Source organism: Meriones unguiculatus, chromosome 8 (genome assembly GCF_030254825.1).
Source record: "Meriones unguiculatus strain TT.TT164.6M chromosome 8, Bangor_MerUng_6.1, whole genome shotgun sequence".
Classification (NCBI taxonomy): domain Eukaryota; kingdom Metazoa; phylum Chordata; class Mammalia; order Rodentia; family Muridae; genus Meriones; species Meriones unguiculatus.
Genome location: NC_083356.1, coordinates 73,345,706 through 73,373,257, shown reverse-complemented (window position 1 = coordinate 73,373,257; position 27,552 = coordinate 73,345,706). Strand labels below are relative to the sequence as shown.

At 54.8% G+C, this 27,552-nt stretch overlaps 3 protein-coding genes and 1 long non-coding RNA gene across 7 annotated transcripts; 3 read left to right on the top strand and 1 right to left on the bottom strand.

The window, feature by feature from the left end:
• Window positions 1–1,989: 1,989 nt before the first annotated feature.
• Window positions 1,990–6,573, top strand: Asb6 (ankyrin repeat and SOCS box containing 6). Its single transcript, XM_021651064.2, has 6 exons — window positions 1,990–2,228; window positions 3,250–3,425; window positions 4,163–4,269; window positions 4,365–4,473; window positions 5,025–5,111; window positions 5,216–6,573. Exons 1-6 carry the CDS (start codon window positions 2,116–2,118, stop codon window positions 5,878–5,880), a joined length of 1,257 nt encoding a protein of 418 aa, XP_021506739.1. The 5' UTR covers window positions 1,990–2,115; the 3' UTR covers window positions 5,881–6,573.
• Window positions 6,574–6,628: 55 nt separating this feature from the next.
• Ntmt1 (N-terminal Xaa-Pro-Lys N-methyltransferase 1) lies at window positions 6,629–15,933 on the bottom strand. 3 transcript variants are annotated; one of them, XM_021650787.2, is made up of 4 exons: window positions 15,634–15,933; window positions 9,322–9,510; window positions 8,454–8,706; window positions 6,629–7,308 (listed from the first exon to the last, which is right to left on the bottom strand). In XM_021650787.2, exons 2-4 carry the CDS (start codon window positions 9,481–9,483, stop codon window positions 7,052–7,054), a joined length of 672 nt encoding a protein of 223 aa, XP_021506462.1. In that variant the 5' UTR covers window positions 9,484–9,510; window positions 15,634–15,933; the 3' UTR covers window positions 6,629–7,051. The 3 variants fall into 3 exon arrangements, with proteins under 3 accessions (XP_021506462.1, XP_021506531.1, XP_021506616.1); XM_021650856.2 differs by having other exon boundaries at window positions 8,454–8,702; window positions 9,386–9,510; XM_021650941.2 differs by lacking the exon at window positions 15,634–15,933 and having other exon boundaries at window positions 9,386–9,514.
• On the top strand, window positions 15,375–16,558 carry LOC132655875 (uncharacterized). Its single transcript, XR_009593794.1, has 2 exons — window positions 15,375–15,577; window positions 15,926–16,558. It is a non-coding gene; the product is annotated as an uncharacterized LOC132655875 (long non-coding RNA).
• Window positions 16,559–20,839: 4,281 nt separating this feature from the next.
• On the top strand, window positions 20,840–27,552 carry C8H9orf50 (chromosome 8 C9orf50 homolog). 2 transcript variants are annotated; one of them, XM_060389881.1, is made up of 7 exons: window positions 20,840–21,436; window positions 21,568–21,655; window positions 21,744–21,827; window positions 24,946–25,058; window positions 26,568–26,730; window positions 26,846–26,984; window positions 27,336–27,552. In XM_060389881.1, the coding sequence occupies exons 1-7, from the start codon at window positions 21,043–21,045 to the stop codon at window positions 27,372–27,374; spliced, it is 1,020 nt and encodes a 339-aa protein (XP_060245864.1). In that variant the 5' UTR covers window positions 20,840–21,042; the 3' UTR covers window positions 27,375–27,552. The 2 variants fall into 2 exon arrangements, with proteins under 2 accessions (XP_060245864.1, XP_060245863.1); XM_060389880.1 differs by having other exon boundaries at window positions 27,319–27,552.

Sequence of the window (27,552 nt, the reverse complement as noted above, 5' to 3'; positions counted from 1 at the left end):
GGGTTCCATAAGTGCAAGTTGGCTCTTCTCTGGTATGCATTGTTCACATCTGTGATTGCATGTGGACACTAGGGTCACGCGTGCAGAGGTCGGAGGACAGCTTGGAGGGGTCTGTTCTCTCCCTCGGCCATAAAGGTCCCAGAGATTGACCTTCGGTCACGAGGCTTGGTGGCAAGCCTCCATCCTCTGAGCCATCTCACCCGCCCAGCCCAGCTCTTCCTACTCTGCCCCCTGTCAGCCATTGGTAACATCGGGATGTCTGTGGTTGGCTCTAGGACTGTGAGAGCTGGGCCGACAATCGAGTTAGAGGTGAAGACACAGAGGCCACATCTGGGTTCACCTACTGCAGAGAGGTTGTTGGAGTCTGCCGTCTGAGTTCCTGGGGACCTTCAAAGTGACCTTATTTAGGAGAAGGGTCTTGTAGATGTCAGGAGGTTAAACTTCGGACACTATGGATCAGGGCAGCCTCCAAATCCAAGGGCGGGAGCCACTGAGGAAGAAAGGGGACATTTGGACAAAGGCACAGCCCCAACGCAGGAAGCCACGATGCCCACTCTGCGTGGCACTGGTAGAGGAAACCCAAGCCCCTTACCCAAGCAGCCTGTCGGCTGAGCCACATCCCCAGCGCCCAGGTTCAGTAGCCCACCCCCTCTGCGTGTGTATGGGTGTTTTGCCTGCATATATGTGTGTGCACCATTTTTGTGCCTGATGGCCACAGAGTCCAGAAGAGAGCATAGTTCCTCTTAGAGTTCCAGATGGCTGTGAGCTGCCATGTGGGTGTTGGGCGCTGAACCTGGGGCCATAACCACTGAGCCGTTTCTCCAGCCACCCCCTTCCCTTTTTGAGATAGTCTCACTGGCTGGGAACAGAACCTGGGTCCTCTGCAAGGGCAGCCAGTGTTCTTCATTGCTGACCCAGCTCTCCAGCCCTAAGTACAGTCTTTTCCCCCGTTATTCCCTGAATAACCCCATAAACAACTACTGGGCTTGCATTTTCACTGTTGGGTGGAAGAGTCATTTGGAGCTGATATGGTACATGAGAGGAACCGTGCAGGTCCCACAAAATGCTATACCATTCTGTATAAGAGACTTCAGTTCCCACTGGGTTTGGTGTCTTGGGGCATCCTGGAATGAAGCCTGTGATTCCAACACCTGGGAAGTGGAGGCAGGAGGCTCAGGAGTACACCAGCCTCAGCTGTTCCGAAAGCTAGTCAAGGCCAGCTCGGCCTACATGAGAGCCTGTCTTAAAACACGAAACTTTATTCCCCCCCCAGTCAACTCTGTGGTGGAAGGCGGGTGCCAAGCAGAGAGACCGCTATCCTCCCCGGCCTATGACAATGCAGCTTCAGGAACACTGACACCTCCCCATAACTGGCCTTCTAGAATCATCAGGGCCTTGCTGCAGGACCCAAAGTCGCAGCCGCTCAAATTCGTGTAGGGGGAAGCTGCTTGGTCCCTGTATAGTCCTTTCTGCTACATCTCCGCTCTTGCCTCCCTGCTCAGGGTCTAGGAGTTTAGGCAGGTGATATTTTTTTTGCCCATTTTACAGACTAGGCTATGAAGGCTGACTAAGTCCCTCCAGTGAAAAGTAGGAAGCCTGATTGGCCAGAGGTCAAGGGACAGAGAATAAGGAACTGTCCCCACTGTTTGTGGGGGAAGAGTTGGGGTGCAAGGTCCTCGTGGCACCGCTCAGCCTGCAGCGTGGAGAGACCGAGGTGGCTGCAGACCTTCCTTAGAGAATGGCCAAAGTCAAGCAGGCTGCAGAAGGCAGTGTTCAGGCTCAGGACAGGGACTGAGTCACCTCGGGCGGGAGCTGAGCAGTAGCGGGCCCACGTGCCCGCCCAGAGCTCGGATGCCCTCCAGCGGCCCGGCGGGAAATCTCAGGGCGGGGGAGGAGCCCGGGCAGTGAGGGTCTTGGCGAGGTCCTCCCCGGCGGCAGGGGGCACTGTGGTCGCACGTGCGCCCTCACAGGGCGGAGTGGAACGGAAGTAGGAGTGGTAGGATGACTTCCGGTGCGGAACCGTGGCCTGAGCGGAGGACTGGTCACCGGCGCGGGGTCTGAACCGGTAGATCAGGAGGTCGTGGCGTGTGGGTGTTGGGACGCGCGGCCGTCGCCATGCCGTTCCTGCACGGCTTCCGCAGGATCATCTTCGAGTACCAGCCCCTGGTGGACTCCATCCTGGGCGCCCTGGGCATCCAGGACCTGGAGCGGCAGGAGCCCGTGCACGAGTGAGTCTGTGCTGCGATCCCCTGTGGTTGTCCCCGCGGGAACTGCGTGGCTGCCAGCGCGAGCTCCATCCCGAAGCGGTCCCGCAGCGTCTTGCAGGGCAGAGGGCCTGGGCCTCGGCGCCGCGCCTTGTGCATGGATGTCGGGAGGAGACGAGGGGCTGGGGCCGACAGCGCTTTCTGCAGACAGCAGGCCTCTCCAAGAGCCTCTGGGGAAGGAAGCCGATGTGGTCCGTGTCCTCTGTGCTGGCCTTCGTGGGTTCCCCGAGCGCTGCGGCCAGACCCCCGCCTTCGGAGTGCTCGTCCTGCAAGGACAGGCGAGCACCCAGACCAGCAGGGTGGTGTGAGATGCAGGGAAGAGGGTGGGGCAGAGGAAGGGCATTGGCAGAGTCCTGAGCTGGAGTTGCAGACACTGATTAGCTCACCAGGACGTCTTTTCTAAACCACACCGTTTCTTTCCTCTGGGGCCTACTCTTCGTTCAGTGCCAGGCTCTTCCAGAGCTCGGAGGCGGGGCTGAGGGCAGCACCAGGCGCTGCTGCCCCCCCTTGGCAGAGCCCAGTATTAGTGGATTCAGGAGGGCTGCCCCAGATAAGCGTTTTGCGTCCGGGCGTTGGTCGAATCTTGTGGCCAACCTAGAGTTCTGGTGGGTGCGATTAGGGAAGAGATGAAGTGAGGAGCATGGTGGCGACACAGTGACTCTGAAGTGAGGGTGTTTGGGCTGCTGTCAGAGCTCGGGGCAAGGTATGGAGCAGCCTCCAGGCCCAAGAAGCTATTAGTAGGTAGCGTTGGCTAGGAAGGGCAGGAACTGTGGGTCCACATTCAGGGCGGTGTGAGAGAGGACTGGACGGAGCCAGCCCTTTTGACAGTAAGCTGAAAGATAGCTTTGAAACCACTTCAGACTTTTGACCAAGAAAGACTTCTACACCACAGAGCATGAGCAGTTTTTGTGGGTGACTGGAAGGGTGTACATATTCTCCATGCCTGAGAGTTCCCACTTCCTCTGTTCTGCCTCTTGACACATAGTTACGCTGCCAGCGAGGAGAGCCGCATCCTGGTCCTCACCGAGCTGCTGGAGCAGAAGGCCCACTCGCCATTCTACCAGGAGGGGGTGAGCAACGCTTTGCTGAAGATAGCTGAGCTGGGGCTGACTCGGGCAGCGGCTGTCCTTCTGCAGAGCGGGGCCAACCTCAATTTTGAAGGTCAGCAGCACCGTGGGGGTGGGGTGCAGGACTAAGCAGCCAGGCCTGGCCACTGCTTTTCCTCTTGTTTTGGGGGTGTCTTCCCTTTCTCTTTGGGTGACTTTCTGGTGGCTCTTAGTGTTTCTCTTCCCACACTGAGTGATGTTGCCGACATTTCCCAGCTTTTAGACTCATCTTTCTATTAGCAACAAAGTGCACTGCCTTCAGGGATGATGAAGGCCATTCCTTCAGTCCCGCCATTGGCTGTCACAAGTAGGGCTGCCTAGGCGCCAGTGGCGGGGGCCAATGCGGACCCCGCCCTGCCCCAGTACAGCCTTCATGTCACTCATGGAAAGCAGGCTTAGAGGCTGCAGGGCACTTGAGAATCCTGCAAGAGGAGTAGCTGCTGTTTGAAAGCCCATCCACATGTTCTCGCGGCCTGGCTGAAGCCAAGCCTCTAACACACTTGGATGGTTGAGGCAGAAGGATCTCTAGTGACCCTGGGCTACCTGCAAGGTCAAGGCCTGCCAGGGCTTGGTTGTAAGATCCTGGCTCAAGGAAACAAAAGGCTGGTGCACACTGGAGCCCGAGCGCAGCCGCTTTTCCTTCTCCTTAGGAACAGTGCAGATAAGTTACATGCCTATTGGAACACTCAGGTCTCCGGGCCTAGCGTCTGCATACTTGAGGTGGGAGTGCTGGGAGAGGCTCTGGGGCCAGAACCTTTGAGAATGGACTGACCAGAGCTTCTTTGCCCTCAGACCCCGTTACGTACTACACAGCCCTGCACATTGCTGTCCTGAGGAACCAGCCTGACATGGTGGAGCTGCTGGTGCGCCACGGGGCGGACATCAACAGGAGGGACCGGGTAAGAGTCAGGTCCAGTCCTGGGCATGTGTGGTAGCTTTACCAGCCAGCCTTCCGGGCCCCCAGGCAACATGGCTGCTATCCCTTTTGGCTCAGATCCATGAGAGCAGCCCCTTGGATCTGGCCAGCGAGGAACCCGAACGCCTGCCCTGCCTACAGCGCCTCCTGGATCTCGGAGCAGATGTCAATGCAGCTGACAAGAATGGTAAGGGAGTTAGTGCAGAGGGTAAGGACCTGGATTCAGTTCTCAGCGCCGATATGGCAGACCACAACTGTCTGTAGCTGGAGTTCCAGGAAGTCTGATGACCTCCTCCGGCCTGTGAGGGCACTGGCACATACGTGGTACATAAGCATATGTCATGCTTGCAAAGCACCCATACATAAGAAAATAATTTAAAGCAAGAATGGTAAGTGTTGAGGTGGGAGGCTGGCCATCCCTGGGGCTGGAAACTTGTTATGGGAAGACAAGCAAGCATTTTAGGTGCTGGGCCCAGTGGATGGCATAGCCACCGCTGGCACACAGGCAGAGGATGCTAATCTGCCTGAGTCCAGCCCCCAGAGGCTTTGGAGAGAGTGTGGTCACTGTCTTTACAGTGCCCCAGGTGAGTACACCCAGCAGCTGTGTGCGGAAGCAGACAGGCCTTGGCCTTGCTTGGCCCTCTTGTTCCTGCTTTTGTGTGAATTAAGTTAAGCCCTGAGAATCCTGCTCCCATCCATCTCTGGGCAACCTGGCCTCATCCTCCCTCCCCTTCCTAGGGAAGACAGCGCTGCTGCACGCTCTGGCCAGCAGCGACGGAGTGCAAATCCACAACACAGAGAACATCCGGCTCCTCCTAGAGGGAGGTAAGGCTCCCCATCTGCCCGCAGCTATGCCTGCTCTTCTTCATCCCCATTGTTTGGTAAAGGCTGCCGGCCACCTCCCATTTCTGTTCCCATGGCTCTTCCAGGGGCAGATGTCAAGGCCACCACCAAAGATGGGGACACTGTATTCACATGCATCATCTTCCTGCTCGGTGAGACCGTCTGTGGGGACAAGGAGGAGGCCCCGATGATCAACCGCTTCTGCTTCCAAGTCACGCAGCTTTTGCTGGCCCACGGAGCCGACCCCAGTGAGTGCCCGGCCCATGAGTCCCTCACACATATCTGCCTCAAGAGCTTCAAGCTGCACTTCCCCCTCCTGCGCTTCCTGCTGGAGTCAGGGGCCGCCTACAACTGCTCCCTGCACGGCGCATCCTGTTGGTCTGGCTTCAACCTCATTTTTGAGAGGCTGTGCTCCCACCCGGGCTGTGCCGAGGACGACAGCCATGTTGAGCTCCTGCATAAGGCCGAGACCGTGCTGGACCTCATGGTGACTAGCTCTCAGAGGCTGCAGCTGCCTGAGAACTTCAACATCCACCCAGTGGGTAGTTTGGCAGGGAAGATCCAGGCCCTGCATGCCTCCCTGCGGCAGCTGGAGAGTTTCCCGCCACCTCTCAAGCACCTGTGCCGCGTGTCCATCCGGGTGTGCCTGCGGCCCTGGCCTGTGGACACCAAGATCAAAGCGCTGCCCCTGCCTGACAGGCTCAAGTGGTACCTGCTCAGTGCACACAGCAGCACAGAAGACAGCTGCTGACTGCCGAGGAACCCAGGATGGAATGATCTGGGGTGGCCAAAGCCAACCTGACGGTAGACCTGGTCCCTGAACAGTCTTCAGAGGGTCCTTTTATCTGGACAAGGCTTGTCTTTACTGATATAAACCACTAGGGCAGTGCCCTCGAGGCCAAAGGCATAGCTGCCTCCGGGGAGAGGCCCACCCATTCTCTCTCAGCATTCCTAAATCTCAGCCACGATGGAGGGGCCAGTGCAGCTGGGAAACATCTCTCTGTATTAGGAGCTGACCAGGCCATTTCGTAGAAGCAGGAAGTAGAGGCCAGGCCCCTCAGAGCTCTGGCAGCTGGTTGGTTCTTGGGGGGTGGGGAGGGAGGAAGAGATACTTTCCTGGGTCTTTCAGGGGCCAACACCAAAATCCTGGGCCATCCAGTTAGGTCCTATTCTACTGCCTCAGGTCTCACAATGCTTTTGAGGAGCTGGAGACAACACGGAGGCCACCACAGGCTGACCAGGGCCAGGGGCCTGCCTGATCCTGTGGCCTTCGGTGCTCTGGCACTGTGGCTGGCGGCAGCTCTGCTCAGGGCATATCCCAGCCTCAGGGACAGTGCCTTCTACTAAAGGTGAGGGCCTCCCCAGAACCTAGTGCTGAGGCCTTGGCAGTCTGCTTGGCCTTCGGGAACGAGCAGAGATGATTAAATATATTTGCAACATTAAATATGGTGTCTTTGTATGACAGTTTCCCCGCACAGCATCACTCCAGGCTGCCTGGGGCATCTGAAAACAGTTCACCCTTTATTAACTATGTGTGCCTGTCAGGGAGGAGCTCCCAAGGAGCTGAAGAAGGCGAGCAAACCTCCCCTTACAGCAGGCTCCTGTGACCATCACCAAAGAGGAGTTGGGACTATGAGCATTTCTTTAAGTGGTACTATCTGGCTGCCCCAGAGCATAGCAGTCCACACCCCTCAGGTCCTTCGGCAGCCAGGCGAAGTCTTTCTTTTCCCTTAGGCAGCTAGTCCTATGGTGGGCACTTTCCCACATGCCTTATGGGAAATTGCCAGGGTGCCTTAGAATGACAGGGTTGTGCTGCCCAGGCACACCTCCCCCGGGGCTTGGCCCTTCCCCGCTGGAGTCAATGGGGGGTGGCAGGTGGGTCTGGGGCCTGCGAGGCCTGGGCCCCAGCTCTGGCCCTGGCCTCATCTCAGGGCAAAGCTGTAGACATGGTAGATCTCATCCGGCAGGTTCTCCTGGCGCTCCTCCGCCAGCAGGCTGAGGCCCGCACTGCGGATGATCCGGCGTACCACCTCCAGGTCTCGGCACACACTGCTGTCCACGTCATCCAGGATCACGCCCTCCTGGGCCATGTTGTCTTTGATGACGATGATGCCATTGGGGCGCAGGCCCTGCTTGCAGCGGCGTAGAAAGTCAGCCAGGTGCTGATCCGTCAGGTGGCCTGGGAGAACAGGTGTGCACGCGTGGATATGCGCCCCGAGCACGGGCCCGGCAAGGCCGTCTCATGCCAGAGGCCGGGTGAGGCCACCCACATCACAGCACACGCCGAGCAAGAAGCGGGGGTTCAACCTGACTGGGTGCCGCCAGCACCTCGTACCACTCACCCTTCCTAGGCCTGGACTGGGGGTGGGTGAGCTGAAAGCCCCCCAACACAAGGGCCAGGCCCAGTGTCCAAGCAGTGCTGTGTAGCCCCTCGTGAGGCGGCGCCCGCTACCAGGTCGGCAGCTCCAGGATGAGTTAGGCCGTGCAGGCATTCTCCACCCCACCGCACACAGGTCCCACCCCTGGCCTGGCCGGGCAGCCTGTGACTCCACCACTTGGCAGGAAGATTTTGAGTCTGAGGCCAATCTAAGCTACATAAAGAGATTGATTAAAAAATAAATAAAATTTAAAAAGTCACAAAAGCGCTGGAGAGAGGGCTCAGCAGTTAAGAGCACTGTCTGCTCTTCAGAGGTTCTGAGGTCAATTCCCAGCAGCCACATGGTGGCTCATAACCATCTAAATGTGATCTGCTGCCCTCTTCTGGCCTGCAGCTGTACGTGCAAATAGAGCACTCATACTTAAATAAGTCACAAAAAGAATTTAAGGGCTGGAGAGATGGGTTAAGGGCACCAGCTGTCCTTCCAGAGGACCAGAGTTCAGTTCCCAGAATCCATACGGTGGCTCACAGTCGTATGTAACTCCAGCTACAGGGGATGATGCCCTCTTCTGGCCTGAGAAAGGCCCACACATGGCCCACACATGTGCAAGCACACATACATAAAACTTTAAAAGCTTTAAAAAAATTCTTTCTGAATTTCTTTTTAATTTGCTTTTACTTCTTATTGTGTATGGGTGTTTAGCCTATATGGATGTATTTGTGCCATGTGTGTGCCTCGGGTCCACTCAGGCCAGAAGAGATGGATCCAGCTAGGTGGCAGCTCTTCAGTGGGCTTTAGGGTCTCGTCACAGTCCTGGGAAGTGGGAATGAGCTGCATCTCAGCTGGCCAGCTCCCTGCCAGAGCAGAGCCAGGCTGCCAAGGCTGTCGGGGCAGCTGAGGGACAGAGAGCATGGTGAGCACGGGGGAGGGGCCGTGGGACACTCACCTATCACCCACTGGATCCAGATGACGTCGTAGGCGCTGGGCTCTGGGCTGAAGTCCTGCAAGCCACAGCAGAAGTAGTTCCTCACCCTCTTGCCCTCTTCCCCCAGGTAGGTCTTGGCTTTGGCCAGAAAGTCCTCTGTCACGTCCACCATGTCCACCACCTTGAAGAGTGGCAGGAGCAGGCGCTTGGTGATCCTTCCGATGCCTGCGCCACAGTCCAGGGCACAGAAAGTCCCCGTCTTATTTGGGCCTTCCTAAAACACAGGGGCAGCAAATGACCCACAAGGCGGCAGCACCACCTCAGGGCCCTTCTTGTGAGACCCAGGAAGCCGAGTCAGGCTGCTGTACTGGCCTGTCACGGGAGGGCAAGTGGAACTCTTTCTAAGGCTGAAGGCAGCTTCCACTTCCGGGGGACAGCTAGAGCGACAGGTGCACAATCTCCTCATTTCAGAGCCCCCGGGAGCCCACAGGGGACGGGTGCTAAGGATGGAGCACCTGCTAAGCACTGTGGGGAGGACTGTGGGGATGTGGGAGCGGGTAAGGGCTGCCGGCTGGGCTCGGCCCTGGACTGCACGAAGCTGAGGAGGGAGTCACAGAAGGACAGTCCCCTCCTGCAGCCGCAGCACCCCCAGGCCCAGGAGGGGCTGTCCCCAGACTGCCGGGTCCAGTGCGGGGGCAGCTCCTGCCTTGCAGCCCTGAGACAAAACTCACAAGAGCCACCCAATCACCACCCTCCCCAGCTCCTCGGGGCCTTGGCGGCAGCCACCAACAGATGAGCAGAGAAGCTGCAGCGCGGCGTGTGGAAGTGACTCCCCACACTGCCCCACCAGAGCCACGCCTCTCCTGGAGAGGACATCAGACCTGCCTACCCTTAAAAACCTCTGCAGAAACTTCCGGGAGCTGCTGAGGTCGATGTTGGAGATGTGGCCATACCCCCCAAGCATGCCGTCCACCGTGGCTGGGATCTGCTTCCAGTACGTCCTGGCCTTCGAATAGAACTGCTTCTCATCTTCGATCACCTCGCTTGTCATGATGTCACCAGCCACAGCTCTGCGCCTCTGGAAAATGAAGAGGCAGGGTGAGCAGGGCACTGGAAGGCACAGGCCATACCGTGTGAGGCACAAAACTGCCTCGAGAGAGCAACGAGCAGCCCGAGACTTCTTGGCTGACAGCTGGCTTCCCAGACAGTTTGTAAAACTACCAATGCAAGGGGCCTGCAGCCTGGTGTCTTGTTCCTGACATCTATGCGACTTCTTAACTTGATGACCTACAACCTCAGGAAAAGCAAAGCTCCCAGAGCTTTCTGCTACAGACACCCAGGGAGCCCCCACCAGGAGGCCTGAGCAACCTCCATGCCTTTCTCCCCCCTCAATGGCAAGTCAACAGCTCAGGGAGGGCCAGCCCTTCATTCCAGGGCAGGGTCTCAGCCAGGTGCCAAGCTGTGCAGCAAGAGGCAGGAGCGAGGCCCAAAACAGGACCTCAACAGTAGGGAGGACACAGCCAGGGGTCACTGAGGATCGGGAAGGCATCCTCAGGGAAGGAACAGTGGTGACGGATGAGCAAGAGTTGGCTACGTGAGAAGAAAAGATCTGGTGGATCAGCGGGGAGTGGCCTGAGGAGCCGTGGGCCCTGAACATGGCTGGTGATGGAGGAGACATCTGGGCACAGGTAACCTCAGATCCCCAATCCAGCCTTAGGCCAGCCTGCCCTTTCGGCAAAGTGACCCTGGATCGGCAGCGTCCATACTAGTTTGGTCATGGGTTGTGGAGAACACAGGATCGTGGCTGTCGGAAGTGCTGACTCCCCTTTGTCCCAGCTACTGCAGGATCTGATGGTCACAATCCAGTAGGAGACAGGAAGCCAGAAAGCTGCTAAACAGCAGAAACAAGGGCTCCTCTGTCCTCGCATGGCTTCATAAACTTGGTGCGGTCGGTGCACAGACCCCTTTCTTCTGTTTCCGGTACCGGGGGTGGGACCCAGGCTTTGCATCACCAGATAAGCGCTCCCGGAGACTGCTTTCTGAATGGGGGTAGGCAGCGGTCCAGAGAAAGTGACATGGGCAGATGGGCCAGAAGCAGAATTGAACAGCAGAAGAGGAAGAGGAGGACTTCTGCAGAGGACCAGCCCTGAACTGCGGCCTGCTGGCTCGCGCTGGCTGAGCAGTCATGAAGCCATCAGGCACCTAATAGCCGGTATGCAGGGCAATAGCCAGGACTAACCTGCGGGTGTCAGAGGGGAGTGGATACGGCAGTGGCTGTGCTGAAGGACAGGTAGCAGCAGCAGGGAAGACAGGGTTGTCACCACTCAGGCACTGTCCAGCACCCATGCTTTCCCCCGGGAGTAGAAGAGGGTGCCGGGGCACAGGGGAGCTAAATGCCCTGCCCAAGGTCAGAGGCCCATGTCCTATCCTACCACATGGGCAGCTTCTCCTCACTGTCCTGAACTCGAGGGTCTCCACTAGAACACGGGGCAACGACACGGGCCCCAGGGCAGCTACAATGCCTGCCTGCGGAGTTAGGGAGAGAGCTGGGGTCCCCAGGAACGTGGCCAGCATTGCAGCCTCAGGTCTCACCAACCTACCTGGGCACCAGAGCCACAGCTCAAAAGTAAGTCAACATGGGAGGGACTCTGGGAGGTAAAGAGCAAACCCAGAGAGCAAAGGCACGAAGGGGCCCCATGGGCTGCCAGAAGCGGGGAATGAAAGACAAGAACAGCAAAGTGGCTCCATTTGTCACCGGGCCCCCACTGCACCACAACTGCACTTGTTACAAGGGTTTGGTGCCAAAAGAAGACACACGGCCACCCTGCACCCCAAGAGGCCCTGGAGTAACAGGCTGGGGGACCTGGCTCTAAACAGCACATTCCTTTACCACAATAACCCACCGGCAGCACCCGCGCTGGCCCAGCCAAGGCGGCAGCGCGCTCCTGAGAACAGGTGCCCTAAGCTGTGAAGTCTCCGGCCCACAGAGGAATGTGAAGACCTAGTCCCAGAGACTAGCACCTGTACAAGCAGAAACGGAACCGTGGCTTGAGAGGCAGACGAGACAGGGAACACCAGCCTCAACGTCATTCACCTGGCTGGAGTCTGGGAACGACAGGAGGACGCTCCAGGAACCACAGCAACTATGTCACAGCGAGCACGAGCTCGGACGGCATCCAGACCACACCAGCTCAGGGCTGGCCCACTCACCCCGGGGCCCAGCCACTGGCCACCCCCTCGATGCCTGTAAGTCCTAAGAAAAATCTCAGATTCATGTTCAAAAAGAGCGGTCTTCTTTGACAATGAGAACAGTGACTTCGCTTTTTTCTCGTGGCCCACGCAGCACCCAGGCATCCAACACAAAGTGTGGTTCTTGTCAGACGAACAGGAAAATTGGAGCCAACCACAGAAGGGGGTGCACTCTGCCCATCTGCCCCTCCCAGGATGCCAGTGCCATGATATGGCACATGGTTCGCAGTCCTGAAGTCCAGGGCGCTTGCTAGCTGGTGGTAGAAGGACTTGGTGAGCATACACAGGGGCAGCCATTTCTCACATTTGGAGGCTCCTACACCCCTCACGTCACAACAGATGCTGCTGCAGCTGTTACCAACATCAGTTTTTGCATTACCAAAAGCCTATGACACAATTCCTTTAAATGCCAAAGTGTCTTGAAAAAATCTAATTTACAAGAATCCCACTTGCTTCTCGGAAGTAGCTGGGGGATGGGGGTGGGGGTGGTGGAGTGCATCCAGGACAGGAAATGCAAGTCCAGGGCTGATGTGCCCTTATAGCCCACTCATGAAGACATGCGCTTCCTGGGGCCCTGTCCAAACGTGGACTGAGAATTAGAGACATCAAGAAAGACATCCTCATGGCACACGCCTGTAATCCCAGCATTCAGGGAGGCAGAGGCAGGCAATCTCTGTGAGACTAGCCTGGTCTACAAACTGAGTCCAGGACAGCCAAGGCTCCACAGAGAAACCCTGTCTGAAAAAAAAAATAAATAAATAAAAAATAAAGAAAAAAGAAAAGAAAAGAAAAAACAAAATAAAACAAAAGAAGAAAGGGCATGTGGCTATGTGTGTGCTCGGCTAGCTCATGGGCAGGCAGGCCTCCTGTTTATGGCAGACTGTCACCTGCCAGTCCCTGGAGTCATGTAACCACCTCCCGCTCCACCTGGACAGCTGCCCTGCTAAGTCTCTTTTCCCAGGAAAAGAGAAGAAAATGATGTTTAAGCTGTCACCAGCGGGCCTTTACAGTCACCACCCCCAGTGACATTTCTACGAAAGAGCCTGAAAGCAAATGGAGGCAAAATAAAGGAAAAGCTTCCGTCGGTTACAGCTTCCCTCCGGCAGCATGGTGGACAGCAGTTGGCCTGGTGAAAGCAAGAATGCTCCAGGAAGGAAAAAAAGGAGAAAGGAGAAGGGAGAGAGAGAAAAGATGTTGGCACAGAGAGGAGGTAGGGAGCCCGACCAAAATCACACAGAGTTCAAACAGACACCAAGAAGAATGTCAGGTGCCAGGTGTGGTGGCATATGATGCAGGCAGAAGATTACTGTGTAATTCAAATGCTGATTTCTGTATCCCCCATCATGGCTGCAGTCCTGGTTCTTGGAATCTCCTGTCTGGGGCTGAAGAGATGGCTCAGAGGTTCAGAGCACTGGCTGCTTTTCCAAAGGTCCTGAGTTCAATTCCCAGCAACCACATAGTGGCTCACAACCATCTATAATGAGATCTGGTGTCCTTGCTTGGCGTAAATAAGTAAATAAATCTTAAAAACAAAACAAAACAAAAAACCCCTCCTGTCTCAATATTATGTAAACACTGCTCCCTAATTGTCCTCTATATGTCACTAAAGCAGCTTACAGCCAATCACTGAGCAGAGGAAAGAATAGGGCTGAACTTCCTGCCAGCCAGGGGAGGAGAAGTTAGAGGAGGGAGAAGGGATTGAGCCACAGGAGATGTTCACAGGAGAGAGCTCAGCAAGGGAAACTACAAAATGCAAGTATCTATAAAATGCACGCTGGGAGGAAACCAGATTAGCTCAGAGGGTTAAGAATGGAGTAATAACTGCTCAGTTATTGTGTTAAGAAGCTTATATTAGTAAACAACTATAAAAGAGTCTCAGTTATTTGTGTGATAGCCGGGTTAAGACAGAAACTGAGAAGCAAACACAGTTTTATAAAAGTAGCTTTAGCAATACTCCATTAATCCCAACACTCCAAAGGCTGAGACAGATGAATCCCTGAGTTCAAGGCCAGCCTGGTCTGCAGAGAAACCCTATCTGGGGGTGGGGGTGGGGGTGGGGGTGGGGGTGAGGAGTGGTGGATACACTCAGGACATAGAGGCAGAAGGATCTCTGTGAGTTCCAGACAACCACAGCTACAGAGTGAGACCCTGTCTCAGACCAAAACAACAAATGGCTGAGAGTAGGGTGGACTGGATTGGAGTCTTGGCTCTGCTCACCAGCTCTGTAAGCTCAGATAGTACATTTAGCTGGGTATGGTGCATTATGTGCCTATATTCCTAGCACTCAGGAGGCCGAGGCTGGAGAATCAGGAGTTCAAGACTATCCTGAACTACACAGTGAGATCCTGTTTAAGAAAACAGAAACAGGGGGCTGGAGAGATGGCTCCGAGGTTAAGAGCACTGGCCGCTTTCCCAAAGGTCCTGAGTTAAATTCTCAGCAACCACATGATGGCTCACAACCATCTATAATGAGATCTGGTGCTCCCTTCTGGTATGCAGGCACCTATGCAGGCAGAATAAAAAGAGTTAGTCTGTGGAGTACTTGCCTAATATGCAAAAAGCCTGGGTTAAAGCCTCAGTACCCCTAAAACTGAACACGGTGATGCATGCCTGCAATCCCAGCACTCAGCTCAAAGTCATCCTTAGCTGCAAGATGATTTTGAGTCTTCTCAGCATCCCACTTCCACCTGTAACTCCTGCTCCTGATGGCTCTGGTGCCCCCTTCTGGCCTCCACGGGCCCTGCACTCATATGGATAGCCCCCATACACATATAATCAAATACATTATTTTTTCTGGTTTCTCTGTGTAGCCCTAGCTGTCCTGGAACTCACTCTGCAGACCAGGCTGGCCCTGAGATCCACCTGCCTCTGCTTCTGTTGGAGTGAAAGGTGTGTACTGCTACTGGCGGCCTCAAACACAACTTTTTGTTTTTATTTTTTCACAACAGGGTTTCTCTCTGTATAGCCTTAGCTGTCCTGGAGCTCACTCTGTAGACCAGGCTGGAATCGAACTCACAGTGATCCTCCTGCCCCTGCCCCCCACTCCCCAGCTAAAGGCAGTGCCTGGCTTTCAAACACAGTTCTTAAGATCAAGTAAGGAAAATGTGTTAAAACCTCCAAAATGAGGTCACATGATGATCAATCTCAAAGATACAAATAAGCCCTCTCTCCCAGTATACCCAGAACCACTGTGGTTACTGACTCTGACCTTTTGACCCTATGGCTTCTGGCCTTCAGCAGAGCATTCCACAAGAACCCCGAAACCTCACGCGTGTACAGTTTGCAAACGGGAAAACCAGGAAGCTAAAGGAAATGATGTGCCTTACACTACATGGGAACCGATCCCAGCTTCTCACTTGGTCCTGGGGCCTCCTAGGGGTTCGCCCCATCTCACCAAGTGACCATCCCATGAGTCACTACCGTCAGTCACACCATCCCAATCAGGGCCCCGGACACCAGCTGTTCCAAACCCTTATCAAAAGGACAAAAGACCAAAATGATCCACAGTTGGTGGAGCAGCAAAGCCTGGGCTTTTCCGGATGGCAGCCTCCCCGAAAAGAGGCTGACCTTGGCCCCAAGGGCTCATGACAGTAGCTACAGTGGCCAAAACTGGAGGTGGTTAAACACGATAGCAACCTGCGCAACTGAGCGCTTAAGTGAAAGCACGTGAGCCAAGCCCGGCCCCTATTCCTCATACCAGCCCCGCAGCGGTGGCTTCCTTATCTCGGAGAGGAAACCGAGGACTGGAAAGGGCCTTTAAGTGGCTTAGGGGCGTGGGGGAGACAGCGTGGCTTCCTCCACACCGATGCGTGGTCACCACAGACCTCTCCGGGACACGCACGTGGGTCAGGCCCCGGTCACTTGACGACAGGGCCTCATCGCTTCGGACAGTTGGGGTGAGCGTCCCCCTCCTCCCTGGCCGCGTCCTCTCTGCCAGCCTCGCGCTACCCACCTGGGTTGGGGCTCCAGGGATCCTAGAGACAAGGACCGGTCGAGGGGGAGGCTGGCAAGGACGGTAGCCCAGGGCAGCCGCCACCACTCTACCGGACCAGACACCTCGCGGCCTCTGCCTTTGTCCGTACACGTCACTTCCCGGAGCCTGGAGGGGAGGGGGTGGGCTCAAGATCGCTCCGCCCCTCGGCCAGCTCACCCCGCCTCAAGACTAGTTCACCCCTCCCCACGGCCAGATCGCCACGCCCCACAGCCAGCTCGACCAGTTTCACCTCCAGATCCCCTCTCTCCAGGTCCGGCTCACCCTTCTCCACGACCCCTCACTCCGCCCCAGAGCCAGATCGCCCCGCCCCGCGGCCGCCTAACGAGGCCCATCCGGACCTCCGCCTGACCCATTCGCCACGCCCCACTCCCTGCCTGCCCAGCCACACGACCGGATAAGTCCCGCCCCACGGCCAATTCGCCCCTCCCCACGGCCAGTTCACCCGCCCCACGGCCAGCGCGCCCTGTCTCAAGGCCAGTTCGCTCCCACGTGCTTCTAACCCTCCCGGACTTCAAGAGGAAGGACCCGCAGCTGGCATCTCCCCGACTAAGTACGTGCACCAGCTCACTCGAGGGTGTATCTCTTTCTTTTGCGACAGAGTCCGACGACGTAACTGATGCCCTTCAGCTTCGCGATCCTTCTGCATCGGCCTCGCGGTCGCTGGGGTTACGGGCACGCGTCACCACGCTCTACAAGGCTGGATTCTTAAAAACCAGCTGTGTGAGAGTTTTCCACTCCAAAAGGAGGGTTAAAGGCCATTGTTGCTAAAATCCACCTCCACCGGTATCTTAAAATAATACAGTAACCCAGAAAAGAAAAGGGGAAGGAGAAGGGTTTGAGAGAGGCAAGGGTTGCCAGCCCAAATAAAGCAGAAATGCAGAAATTTCTCCTTCAGAAGACTCCTTCTGTATCTAGTCACGGCCATTCTGCGGCAGTCTTGAAGGAAAGACGAGTTTCCTTTTACCTGCAGGTAAACAGGTTAACCTCGGAGTTCCAGGTGCTTCTTCCAACTGGTGGACGGAATGATTCATCTACAGTGCTCTGAGGGTTGAATTTGTGGGATTTGCGGGTTCAGGCTTCAGGCGGGCAATGAAAGCTATCAATAACTATTTTCACCTTAATCTCATCTCCATAAGGCAACATCCTGGTGTTAGACATTATCTATAATGCCTTTCCTTGGTTCTTCATTTAGGTGTTTAAAGATGTGTTTGCTTTTTATTCATTTGTTTGTTTGAATCAACGCCTTGCTAGGTAACCCAGGATGGCCTGGAACTCATAGTGATCCTCCTGCCTTTGGTGTGCTGAGATTAAAAGAATACACTATCACACTGAATGTGTGTTTACTTTAATGCAAAAAAAAAAAAAACTATAGATGCTTAGGGGGCTGAAAAACCCCACCTACTGTTGGGTCCCTACTCTAAATCTATGTCCATATTGGTTGATGTCTGCTCTGGACTATTCCCAGTGCCCACAAGGTAGCCCACAACTATGTGTAACTCCTAGACCTGACACCCTCACACAGATGTACATGCAGGCACAACGTCAGTGCACATAAAAGGAAAATATACACAGTTGTGCTTGCTGCTTTTCCGGAGAACTAGAATTCAGTTCCCAGGGAATCCGACCCCTTCCAAACTCAAAAGATACCTGCATATGTGTGAACACACACTCACACGTGTGAACACACAAATACGTAAAAAGTAAATTTTCTTTTAAAATGCAGGTCTGGCTGGGTGTGGCAGGTTCACTGTTGCAGAAGGTTTGATCACACTGTGAACCCGGAGACTGTGTACTGGAAAAACCTGTTTCTAGTTGTGTGGCTCAGCCCTGGCACACACCTTTAATCCAAAAGCCTTCTGTAAGGATAAAATAAAGTCAACCACAGGTCAAGAGGCAGAGCAAGCAACCAGTTGACAGGGAGTGGACTTAAGAAAAAAACATAGAGGAAGTCCAGAGGATGTACACAGGAAGTAGAAAGGAGGGACATTCAGTTTGAACGGTTTTTAGAATAGCATGGAAAAGGGGCTTTTTCCGTCTGGGGCATCGACTGAGTAGGAAGGTCAATTTGGTGCTTTCTCTGCCTCTCTGAGCTTCCACACCAGCATCTGCCTCCTGAGTCTTTATTGATAAAATTGAGTGTTTGAGATTTTGTTAAACAACAGCTCACACCTTTAATCCCAGCACTCAGGGCACAAAGGCAAGCAGATCTCTGTGAGTTCAAGGCCAGCTGAATCTTTATCATGAATTCCAGGACAGCCTGATAAGACCCTGCCTCAAAAATTATTAATAATAAGAACAACAACAACAATAATAATATGCAGGTTTGGGAGTTGATCAAAAAACTGGCTTAACAGTTAAGAGTACATACTGCTATTGCAGAAGATCTGAGTCCAGTCCCCAGAGCAAATATTGGGTGTCTCACAAGCCCAGAGTATCCAAGGCCCATTTCCAGCCTCCAAGTGCACACGCACATGACCACACAGATACACACCTACACTCAATTTTAAATAATGATACAATAATACAAATGATACAAAAAGCTCATTTGGTAGAGTAATCGCCGAGCATGCACAAAGCCCTGGGTTTGATCCCCAGCACCACATAAAACCACTTGTAGCTGGACATTACTGCAATCTGAGCACTTAGGAGGCAGAGGCAATCTTCGGTTGGTAGAAGGATCAGAAGTTCAAAGTCATTCTTAAATCCTTAGTTTGAGAGTTAAAGAGACTTGCCTTTAGCAGGGCATGGTAGTACACACCTTTGATCCCAGCGCTTGGGCAAGGCAGAGGCAGTCGGATCTCTGTGAATTCCAGACCAGTCTGGTCTACCAAGCATGTCCAGGACAGCCAAGGTTACACAGAGAAGCCCTGTCTTGAAAAAAAAAATCAGAAAACAAACAAAAAAACACAAAAGAGACCCTGTCTTAGAAAAAAAAAATAATAAAACAGGCAGGCCTTGGTGGCATAGGCCTTCAATCTCAGCAGGAAAGCAGAGGCAGGCAGATCTCTGGGTTGGAGGCTAAGACTGGTCTACAGACTGAGTTCCAGGAAAGCCAGGGCTACACAGAGAAACTCTGTCTTGAAAGAAAGAGGAGGAGGAGGAGAAGAAAAAAGAAAAAAGTCTCTCTCCCCACGCAATATTCTCTATGGACCCTTCATCCCCGCTGAAGAATGTTACAGAAAATGAAATACATCTTTCATGATGCCCCCTCTGGGCATATTATTGACCCTCGTTTTTTTTTTTTTTAATTTATTTTATGTATATGAGTATTTTACCTCCTGCATTCCAGAAGAGGGCATCAGACCCCAGTATAGATAGTTGTGAGCTACCATGTGGTTGCTGGGAATTGAACTCGGAACCTCTGGAAGAACAGACAGTGCTCTAAACCACTGAACCATCTCTCTAGCCCTCTTTTTTTTTTTAATTTATAAAGTTATATCTTTATAAATTGTCTCAGCTGCATGCCCTCATCCGCCAACCTGTTTGACATGCCCAGACATTCCCATAGGCCTCCTCTAGCTCTCTCCCAACCAAGACTCACATATCAGCCCATTTGCTCCATGGTACACCCAGAAACGAGAAACCTGTCAGCATCATATAGCCAAGAGAAACAGAAAAGGAACTGACCTTGGTTCTTAAATGCCCAGGCCCCTTGTGTTCTTACTGCCATAGGAAGGTGGGACTGAGAAAGTTCTCTTGTCCTTGTCCCTCACCCACCTACAGCCCCCTGGGTCTAGAGAGTGGCCCGTTCCTCTCTGGAATAGGCATGGCCGCCCTGGCCAGGAGTTCCAAGGCCTCTGTGGGTGTGGCCCTAGCACCCAGGGCACAGCCCCACCCTGGTCCCCAGGCCACAGCACCCATTGCTCTCCAGTGGCTGTGGATGACGGCGGATCACAATGGCTCCAAGGAGGCTCTCCGTGACCTGGGTGGGGATGCCCGAAAGAGCAGGTGGGAAGATGGGTGGTACCAGCGAATAGCCCGCCTTTCGGGGGGGCTCTAAACTCACAGGACCTTCTGGGGCCCCCACACGGTGAGTGTGCTGTCACCCTGGAAACAGTTTAGAGCTGACGACAACCTGGGAGGAGGGTGTACTTGGGGAAGCAACAAGCCTGAGGCTCCCAGCATCAGAGCGGAAGGGAACCAAGGCTTTCCTCCCTAAATGGGAGTTTGCTAATATCTGTGGCTTGGTGGAGCACCCGTCTACGCTTCGGCAGGCTTTGCCAGGCTCTCTGAATCATCCCGAACCCTGGGGAGGGGCCAGTTAAAATGGTCGTGGCTCCTCCCCAGCCCCCCCTTCCTCCGCTGTCAGCGTCTGGGGTAAGAGGTGGGAGAAAGTCCCCCGCCTGGAGCTTAGTTCTGAGAGCAAGTGTGCAGATTCCCATCAAATGCTACAAACCGGAATGCTGCCATGCCAGCAGGAGGTCCGGCTCTCCCATGTCTCCTCCCCCTATGGCCTCCAGTCACGGGTGAGCTGCAGGGGGTGGCCCAGTTTGGTGAGCCCAGGATTTGGAAACAGAGGCAGAAGGACGGTCCATCCTGTCCTGCCGTGTATGGAGAGTCCTCCTCAGAGTGAATTTAACTGACTGGGGAAGTTCTCTGGCTGCCCAGATCTCAACACTAACAAGGATTGGAGCGACAGAACTCTAGAGCAGTGGTTCTCCGCCTTCCTAAGGCTTCGACCCTTTAATACAGTTCCCCATGTTGTGGTGACCCCCAACCACAAAATTACCTTCCTTGCCTCTTCATAATTGTAATTTTGCTACCCTTGTGAACCGTAAGGTAAATATCTATGTATGCTGATGGTATTAGGCCACCCCTGAGAAAGGGTCATTTCTAACAGGTCTCACTTAGCCCAGGCTGACCTCGAACTCGGCATGTGCCTGCCTGGTGTCCTCAGAGGCTGGAGGAGGATGGCAGATACCTTCGGGACTGGAGAGTGGGAGCCGCTCTGTATGTTCCGGGAATTGAACCCGGGTCCTCCCGCTGGTCTAGCTCTCCAGCCTCTGCCTCTGCCTCCGGGGCTCACAGGCTTGCGTCGCCATGCTGTTACTTGCATATTCTAGATAAGCCTTCTCCCGAGCGTGCTAAGTGATAGGAAAGACAGGTGCTGCAGCGAGACCCGCGCTGGGCCGGGCGCCTGGCCTGTACTAGCTCATGTCAACGTCACAGCCGGCCCCAGAGGGCTGGCGTCCCCGCCGTCACCGTCTTTGCGCTCGGACACAGAAGGCGAGGGGTCCTGCCCGAGCCCGCTCCGCTGCCCCTTCCTGGCACTATGGCCTGCTGGCTGGCGCAAGACCTCTCTGAGGCCCTGCTCGCCCAAGCTCGTCCCCCAGGCGTGAAAATGTCCTGAGCTGGCTCGGACTCAGGATGTACCGGCGCCAGTCCTCGGCGTGGATCCCGGACTACGAGCCCCCGAGGTGTCCCCAAGCGGCCACCTTTCGGCGCTACTCCGTGCCGGTGCTGCTGCCCTGGCTGCCCACGCCCGAGGCCCGCGGGGCACGGGGCGCGGCCGGCTCGGACTGGCAGGACCGCAAGCCCCAGCGCCTGTCCTCCGTGTCCCTGGGGACCCTGCGCGAGCTGCTGCTGCCACCCCTGAGGCAGACCAGCGGGGCCCGCGGGGCCAAGACCCGGCGCACCCGGCAGCCAGCCGCCTGGGACGACCCTGACACCCTAAGCGGGCTGCTGGGGGACCTGCTGCCCAGCAAGTTCCGAAACTTCCTGCATAGACTGCACACCAAGAGTGGGGAGCTGAACGCCCGCAGTGAGCCCGCGGGGGGGTGGGGGCGGGGGAGGAGCCTGGGGTCCCCTGCGAGCACCGTCCCCAGCTCCCTGGGCTGCCCTCCTCCTCTTCCTCCTCCTCATTCTCCTCTTCCTCCTCTTCTGGCCTCTCAGCACCCTCAGTGCCACAGTGCCCTAGGGGTGCACTGAGCCGCTGCCAGAGTTTTCAGTGTCCCAGCTGCTCCGTCCTCCCAGACCTGAGGTAAGCGGAAGGACCCTCTTGGGGTTGCCCTGGATGCTCCCAGGCTTGGGGCTCTGCTGACATCAGCTGTGGCCTCTTTGTCTTCAAGGGACCCATCGTTGTACTGGAACAGCAGTTTTAGACAGAAACCTACCCTGGGATCCCTGAGAGGCGAAACCAGAAAAGCCAGCCGGTGAGTGGCAGCTGTCGGGGCTCACCGTGCCACAGTTGTGTGCGGTTGGCTTTCCCCTTCCACCTTCACGTGGGTTGGAGGGCTGGAGGGCTGGAGCAGGCCCAGTGAGCCATTCTACCATTTCCTCGACCCGACCCGTGAGTCATGGGAGTGGGAGCGGAAGAGAGCCCTTTACTCCCTTATTCCCAGACACTCACTATGTACCCAGGCTCAGCCATCCAGCCTTGCTCCTTACCCATGGACCAGGTCCTCTGATGTGACTCTCTCCATCCATCTATCCACCGAGGCGTCTGTTGGCCATGAACCGCCCTCAGACAGCCGGACTGCCGGACAGCCAGTCTTCCATCTATTCGCAGCCCCACCCCCACCCGTTATAGCTGCCAATAGCTGTACTCCATTCACTTATAAACTCGGGATGCCAGTCACCTCTCCCCTGGTAATAGAGCCACCCATAGGCTTACACAACTGTCTGCGTGACCATCCAGCTACTCACCCCAGATTCAGTCTTTCAGTTCAGATCCTGCCATTAATCCACCCAGTCTTGTACCCTCTCTTGTCTCTACTCATCACCCATTGGTGATGTTTTGCTATGTATCAAGCACTAGAGGAAAGACAGTGAGAGATGGAAGCGAGAAAGCTCCCTGGCGTTAACCTGCACTAATGCTTACCTGGACTTGGATGCTACAGAGCGCTTAATGGAGAGGGAAAAGAACAGGTTTCAACAGGCTGGAGCCGGGGTGCAGGGTGGAGAGCGCTGTCTGGGAGTCTAAAGACTAGAGAGTTGGGTGTATGGTGCACACTTTCTAATCCCAGCACTCGGGAGGCAGAGGCAGGCAACCCTGTGAGCCATAGGGAGTCCAGGACAGCCGGGGGCTGTGAGGTGAGCCCCATCCCTACAAACGAGTTCGCCTAAGGAGGGAAGGACAGATGGAGCAGGGAACCTGCAGCGGCTGTAGCACACTGTACTGTTCCATCTGTACCCGTGGCAAACAACGCTAATGGGCCACTGGACGTTCCTCTGTGAGCCTCGGAACCCTTCCTGACACGTACTCTGGGGTGACAGTACAGACTAGGCTGGAGAGACGCCTCAGTGGTTAAAAGCACTTGCCGCTCTTCCAGAGGACCCCGGTTCAGTTCCCAACACCCACATGGCAGCTCACAGCTGCCTGTAACTCCAGCTCTAGGGGATCCGACACCCTAACACAGCCATATATGCGGAAAAAAACAAATGCACATCAAATAAAAATAAATCTTTTTTTTTTTTTTTTAGTAGAGACTAGAGCTGAACCCTTACTTGTATGTAACATTCCTTCGGTATGTCATATTGTCCCCGTGATCTTTCCCAGGCAGGGAGGCCATGATCCCATGCTGGCAGGCAGACCTAGGAGCTGCCTAAGCCTGACCCTGTGGCCAGGGCAGGGCTGAGGCCTAGCTAAGCCCCAACACCTATAGCCAGGCTCTAGCCTCATCACCTCCCAGCTGCAGGCTCTTTGGTGAGAAACACACCCTCTGTGCCCACAAAAAACGGTGGTGCAGGACAGGCGGGTACAGATGTGTAAATATGTGTGCCCGAGGCAACGGTGAAATGGGAGCCTTTCTGAGGGGTCAAGTAACCAGGCTGGCAGGGCAACCCTGGAGGAAGAGATGAGCAGACCTAACATTTCTATATTACCTGTAAACGTAGCACGCCCTTCACCGAGAACAGCACCCCATGATAGGCCCTGTTCTAGGTACCTCTCCACACGGGGTACGCCACAGTCCCATCGTCTCCCGTGACGGCAGAGTGATCACACATGACCAGGAGGAAAACACTGAGAAGCGGAGCGTTGACTACCCTGTGCCCCAGCTCACTCGACCTTCCTGGTGGCATAACGGAGACCGACAGTTCTCACAACAGCTTGAAGCTCCTCTGCCCAGCATGCCCTCGGCAGGGTGTTCTTGCAGTGCACCCCAGCTCTTCACACCAGTGCTGAGGAAGGGGTGGGGCGTGTGATTTCACTCTTTATCTACTCGTTTTATTTTCATTCTTTATCTGCTCATTTGCCAATCTGTAGCACAGGCTGGCCTTACACTCACTATGTAGCCAAGGATGACCTCGAACTCCTGATCCTTTTGCTTCCAGCTCAGAAGTGTCCTATGTGTCTCACTGTGCCTGGCTTAATGATCTCCATTTCACAGATGAGCCAGGTTTCCATGTATCAGGACCTCTTGATTCCTGAGCGCAAAATCATAGCCTTTAGCCTGATGAGCCTTTTTGTTTGCTTTGGTTTTTTTTTTTTAAGATTTATTTATTATATATACAATGTTCAGCCTGCATGTGTACTCTATGCCAGAAGAGGGCACCAGATCTCATTACAGATGGCTGTGAGCCACCAGGCGATGGCTCAGAATTGAACTCAGGACCTTTGGAAGAGCAGTCAGTGCTCTTAACCTCTGCGCCATCTCTCCAGCCCCTAGCCTGATGTTTTGAGTGACAGCTATGGGCCAGACATCTCTGGGCCTCAGTTTCCTTCCTTGTAAATAAGAAGAGTAACAGGGGGGCTGGAGGGTAAGAACACTGGCTGTTCTTCCAGATGTCCTGAGTTCAATTCCCAGCAATCACATGGTGGCTCATAACCATCTATAATGAGATCTGGTATGCAGGCAGAATGCCATATAAATAATAAATCTTAAAAAAAAAAAAGAGTAACAGAGCTTCACAAGCACTGTGCAGGTTTGGTGGGATAAAGCATGTCACACAATGAGCCAGGACAAATACTTGGAAAAGGCCAACTGATGTGACTAGAATAGCCCTGCCGACAACCAAAATCTTTCAAAGATTTTTATTTCATTTATGTGTGTGTGTTGCTGGGGGGCAGGCTGGGGGAGGGTGTGTGTACATAAGAGTCTTGGAGTCTGCCAAAGCCAGAAGAGGGCCTCAGATTACCCCTGGAGTTGACGTGGTTGTGAGCCAACCATGTGGTTGCTGGAGTCAGATTCAGGTCATCTGCAAGAGCAGTAATGCACAGCTCTCTAGGCTTGTCCACGATTGTGCTAGGGGCCCACCTTCTCTGCAGGCTCACCTCCCTCAGCAGACTCCACAGCACACAGGTGAAGTGAAGAATGTTCTCCTTCACAGCCCCTCTGGAGAAGGTTCGAGGCCCCACAGACGCTACTGTCCCTTCCGGGTACGATTTGCAGATGAGACCCTACAGGATACGGCACTCCGATACTGGGAGCGCAACCGAGCAGGTGAGCTGGCAGCTCCGTCTAGACCCCCGAGATTCCACAAAATTCCAGCCAGGAGTGCCGAGGTCACGTGCTGTGCCTCTGGATCCTCAGAGAATGGGGTAGGGTAGGACATTGACTCTACAGAGGAAGTACCCTTACTGGCCTTCTCAGAAGATGTCACGATAACCTTCAAGGATCTTGTAGGGGTCCTGAGAGCCAGCAGAGGTGGGTGGCATCAGGTAGGTGGTGGGAAAGGGTAGCTGCAGTGGTGACCCAGGTAGCAATGGCTGCCCAGGTCTTGCTGTCATTAAAGAGCCCTTCCTTGTCATCGGCTTACATGGCTTCTCTCAGAAGCCTCCTAAAACACCTTCCTCATAGATTCTTGAAAATAGTCCCTAGGGTCAGGCTGATGGGATGTCCAGCAGGTCCTAGAAAAGAAAATATCTTCAGTCTTGAAAACTGCTGCAAGGGTCCAAGAGAAAAACTCAGAACCCGGGCGGATGTGTGCTGAACCCTGGGCGGATGTGTGCGCTCAGCTCTTGTTGGATGTAGTGATGGCCGCCTGGTGGTACTTTCCTTTGACTTTTCCGAATGGGTGCTGGGAGGCAGGAAGGACAATGAGAAAGATAAGAGGTGACCATCACCACACAAACATCCTCCCTGGTACCCTGCCTCTCTCCTCAGGACTCAGAGGCCCCCACATCTCCCCTTAGCACACTCACGAATCAGGGAAGCCCAACTTCTGGTTATATTTTGTGCATGCATATGCTTCAGAATATGATTTCAGCTAATAGATTTAAGAGCTCTTGTGCCTAGGACTAGCAATGTTAATTTATTGTTGTCTTTTTGAGACAGGGTCTTCGGTAGCCCAGGCTGACCTACAACTCACCATGTAGCCAAGGATGACCTTGAGATGCTGATCCTCCTGCCCCCACCTCCCAGCTGCTAGGATTACAGGCCTGTATGGCTCACCTCAGCTTCTAGTTATTTGATGAGAAAATTGAGGCAAAGTATGGTTGTGTGAGAGCTATGGAAGCCTAGAATAGAGGTCAGAATGTTCCAGAAATCCAAGCACTGTGGCCATACTCCATCAGCTTTTCCTGTCCTAGGCAGCCTCAGGGAACGTCAGGTCTAGGATAAGCGCCTAGCCCCGAGAGACCTCTCCCACCGACCCTTGCTGATTCTTGGCAATTTTTCTGGAATTTCCATGGTGTGATGCCTGGTCCTCCCACTTTAGAAAAGAAGAGGCCCCCCTGAGGGTTGGAGCAGGAGTAGGGCCATGGCAGAGCACAGCTTGGTGATAACAGCAGAAGCAGTGTGTGTGTGTTTGGTGATGGGGGGAGGTTAGTTTTAAAACCCAGGACTTCTCTGGAGGCAACTGGAAGGCACTGGGGAGCCTGTGGTTGCCATGGAGACAGGGTTCTGTCTAGCCTTGCCAGTCAGAGGGAGGAGAGAGAGTGGGGGCATCAAGTGTGCCCTTCCCCAGGGGGAGGGGACAGGCAAACTCACTCTGCTCTCTCTCTCTTCTAGTCCGGCAGAGTACCTTTCCACGCGAGCAGGCGCCCTTGCCAGCTGTGTCTGTGTCAGAGCGAGTGCTTGGGAATGTCGGGAGATGGTTGGACGGTCTGCCCACAGCCCTGCATCCCAGGGTCCAAGACACTGTGGCTGGCTCCTCATGGAACTACCACCAAGTGTGAGCCTCTGGGTAGAGGAAGCAGGAGGGTTATGCTCCAGGCCCTCTAAGTACAAGTTGTAGGTAGGTCTGAAGCTCAGGGTCAGAGAGCCATCGGCTCCTGTCTCCCCATCAGGTCACCTCAGGAATCACGGCTCTACTTTTCTGAGGATGACGCCAGGAACAGCCGCCTACCCTACTTCTCCAGGGTCACCACCCCAAGGCCACGGAGAAACCTCCGAACCTTCCTGAATACCTCTAACACTGTGGAGCAGGTGGGCACATTTCCCTGTCCTTGGAACCAGAAGCTGGCCAGCAGCCCAGGGCAGCTAGCCACCAGAAGCAGCAGCCCTTCACGACTCTGTTGGGGACCTTCTCTGTTGAGTCACCATGGGGCTTATGGCTTGGGCTTCCCTCACTGTGGGGCCGGGCAGGCAAAGGGGAGGAGGTGCCTGGCTGCTGGGTTCAGCTGCAGGGCTGCTAGTGAGTGGGTGGACCGTGCCTCAGCCTAGGCCAGCTGCAGTGCAGAACCATCTGAGCCTGGGGGGACCCGTCACCTCTCACCTGGGCCCCTCAGCAGTGCCCAGCTGGGCATCCTTCTCACTCTAGGAGTCCTCTCTGCCCAGCCTGGTGCTGCAGTCCATCCTGAAGCAAGGCCATCCTAAGGGCTACCAGCTCCTCCTGCCGTCCACACACCAGCGGCAGGCTCAGAGATGAACGGTCTGCCTGAGCTCCACCCCAACCCCACCCTGGGAGGTACCCAGGCCAGGCAATGAGAAGAACGTGCCCTCTCCCCACAAATAAACACTCATCCCAGGTGGCTGGGATGGATCATGGATGGGA

Excerpts from the sequence above, each read along its gene's own strand:
- Asb6 (XM_021651064.2), top strand. The coding sequence starts at position 2,116 with ATGCCGTTCCTGCACGGCTTCCGCAGGATCATCTTCGAGTACCAGCCC. Across the intron at positions 3,426-4,162 it reads GGCCAACCTCAATTTTGAAG|ACCCCGTTACGTACTACACA; the intron begins GTCAGCAGCACC and ends CTTTGCCCTCAG. Across the intron at positions 4,270-4,364 it reads ACATCAACAGGAGGGACCGG|ATCCATGAGAGCAGCCCCTT; the intron begins GTAAGAGTCAGG and ends CTTTTGGCTCAG.
- Ntmt1 (XM_021650787.2), bottom strand. The coding sequence starts at position 9,483 with ATGACAAGCGAGGTGATCGAAGATGAGAAGCAGTTCTATTCGAAGGCC. Across the intron at positions 8,707-9,321 it reads TTCTGCAGAGGTTTTTAAGG|GAAGGCCCAAATAAGACGGG; the intron begins GTAGGCAGGTCT and ends CCTGTGTTTTAG. Across the intron at positions 7,309-8,453 it reads CTGGATCCAGTGGGTGATAG|GCCACCTGACGGATCAGCAC; the intron begins GTGAGTGTCCCA and ends CTGTTCTCCCAG.
- C8H9orf50 (XM_060389880.1), top strand. The coding sequence starts at position 21,043 with ATGTACCGGCGCCAGTCCTCGGCGTGGATCCCGGACTACGAGCCCCCG. Across the intron at positions 26,731-26,845 it reads TCATGGAACTACCACCAAGT|GTCACCTCAGGAATCACGGC; the intron begins GTGAGCCTCTGG and ends TCTCCCCATCAG. Across the intron at positions 26,985-27,318 it reads CCTCTAACACTGTGGAGCAG|GAGTCCTCTCTGCCCAGCCT; the intron begins GTGGGCACATTT and ends TTCTCACTCTAG.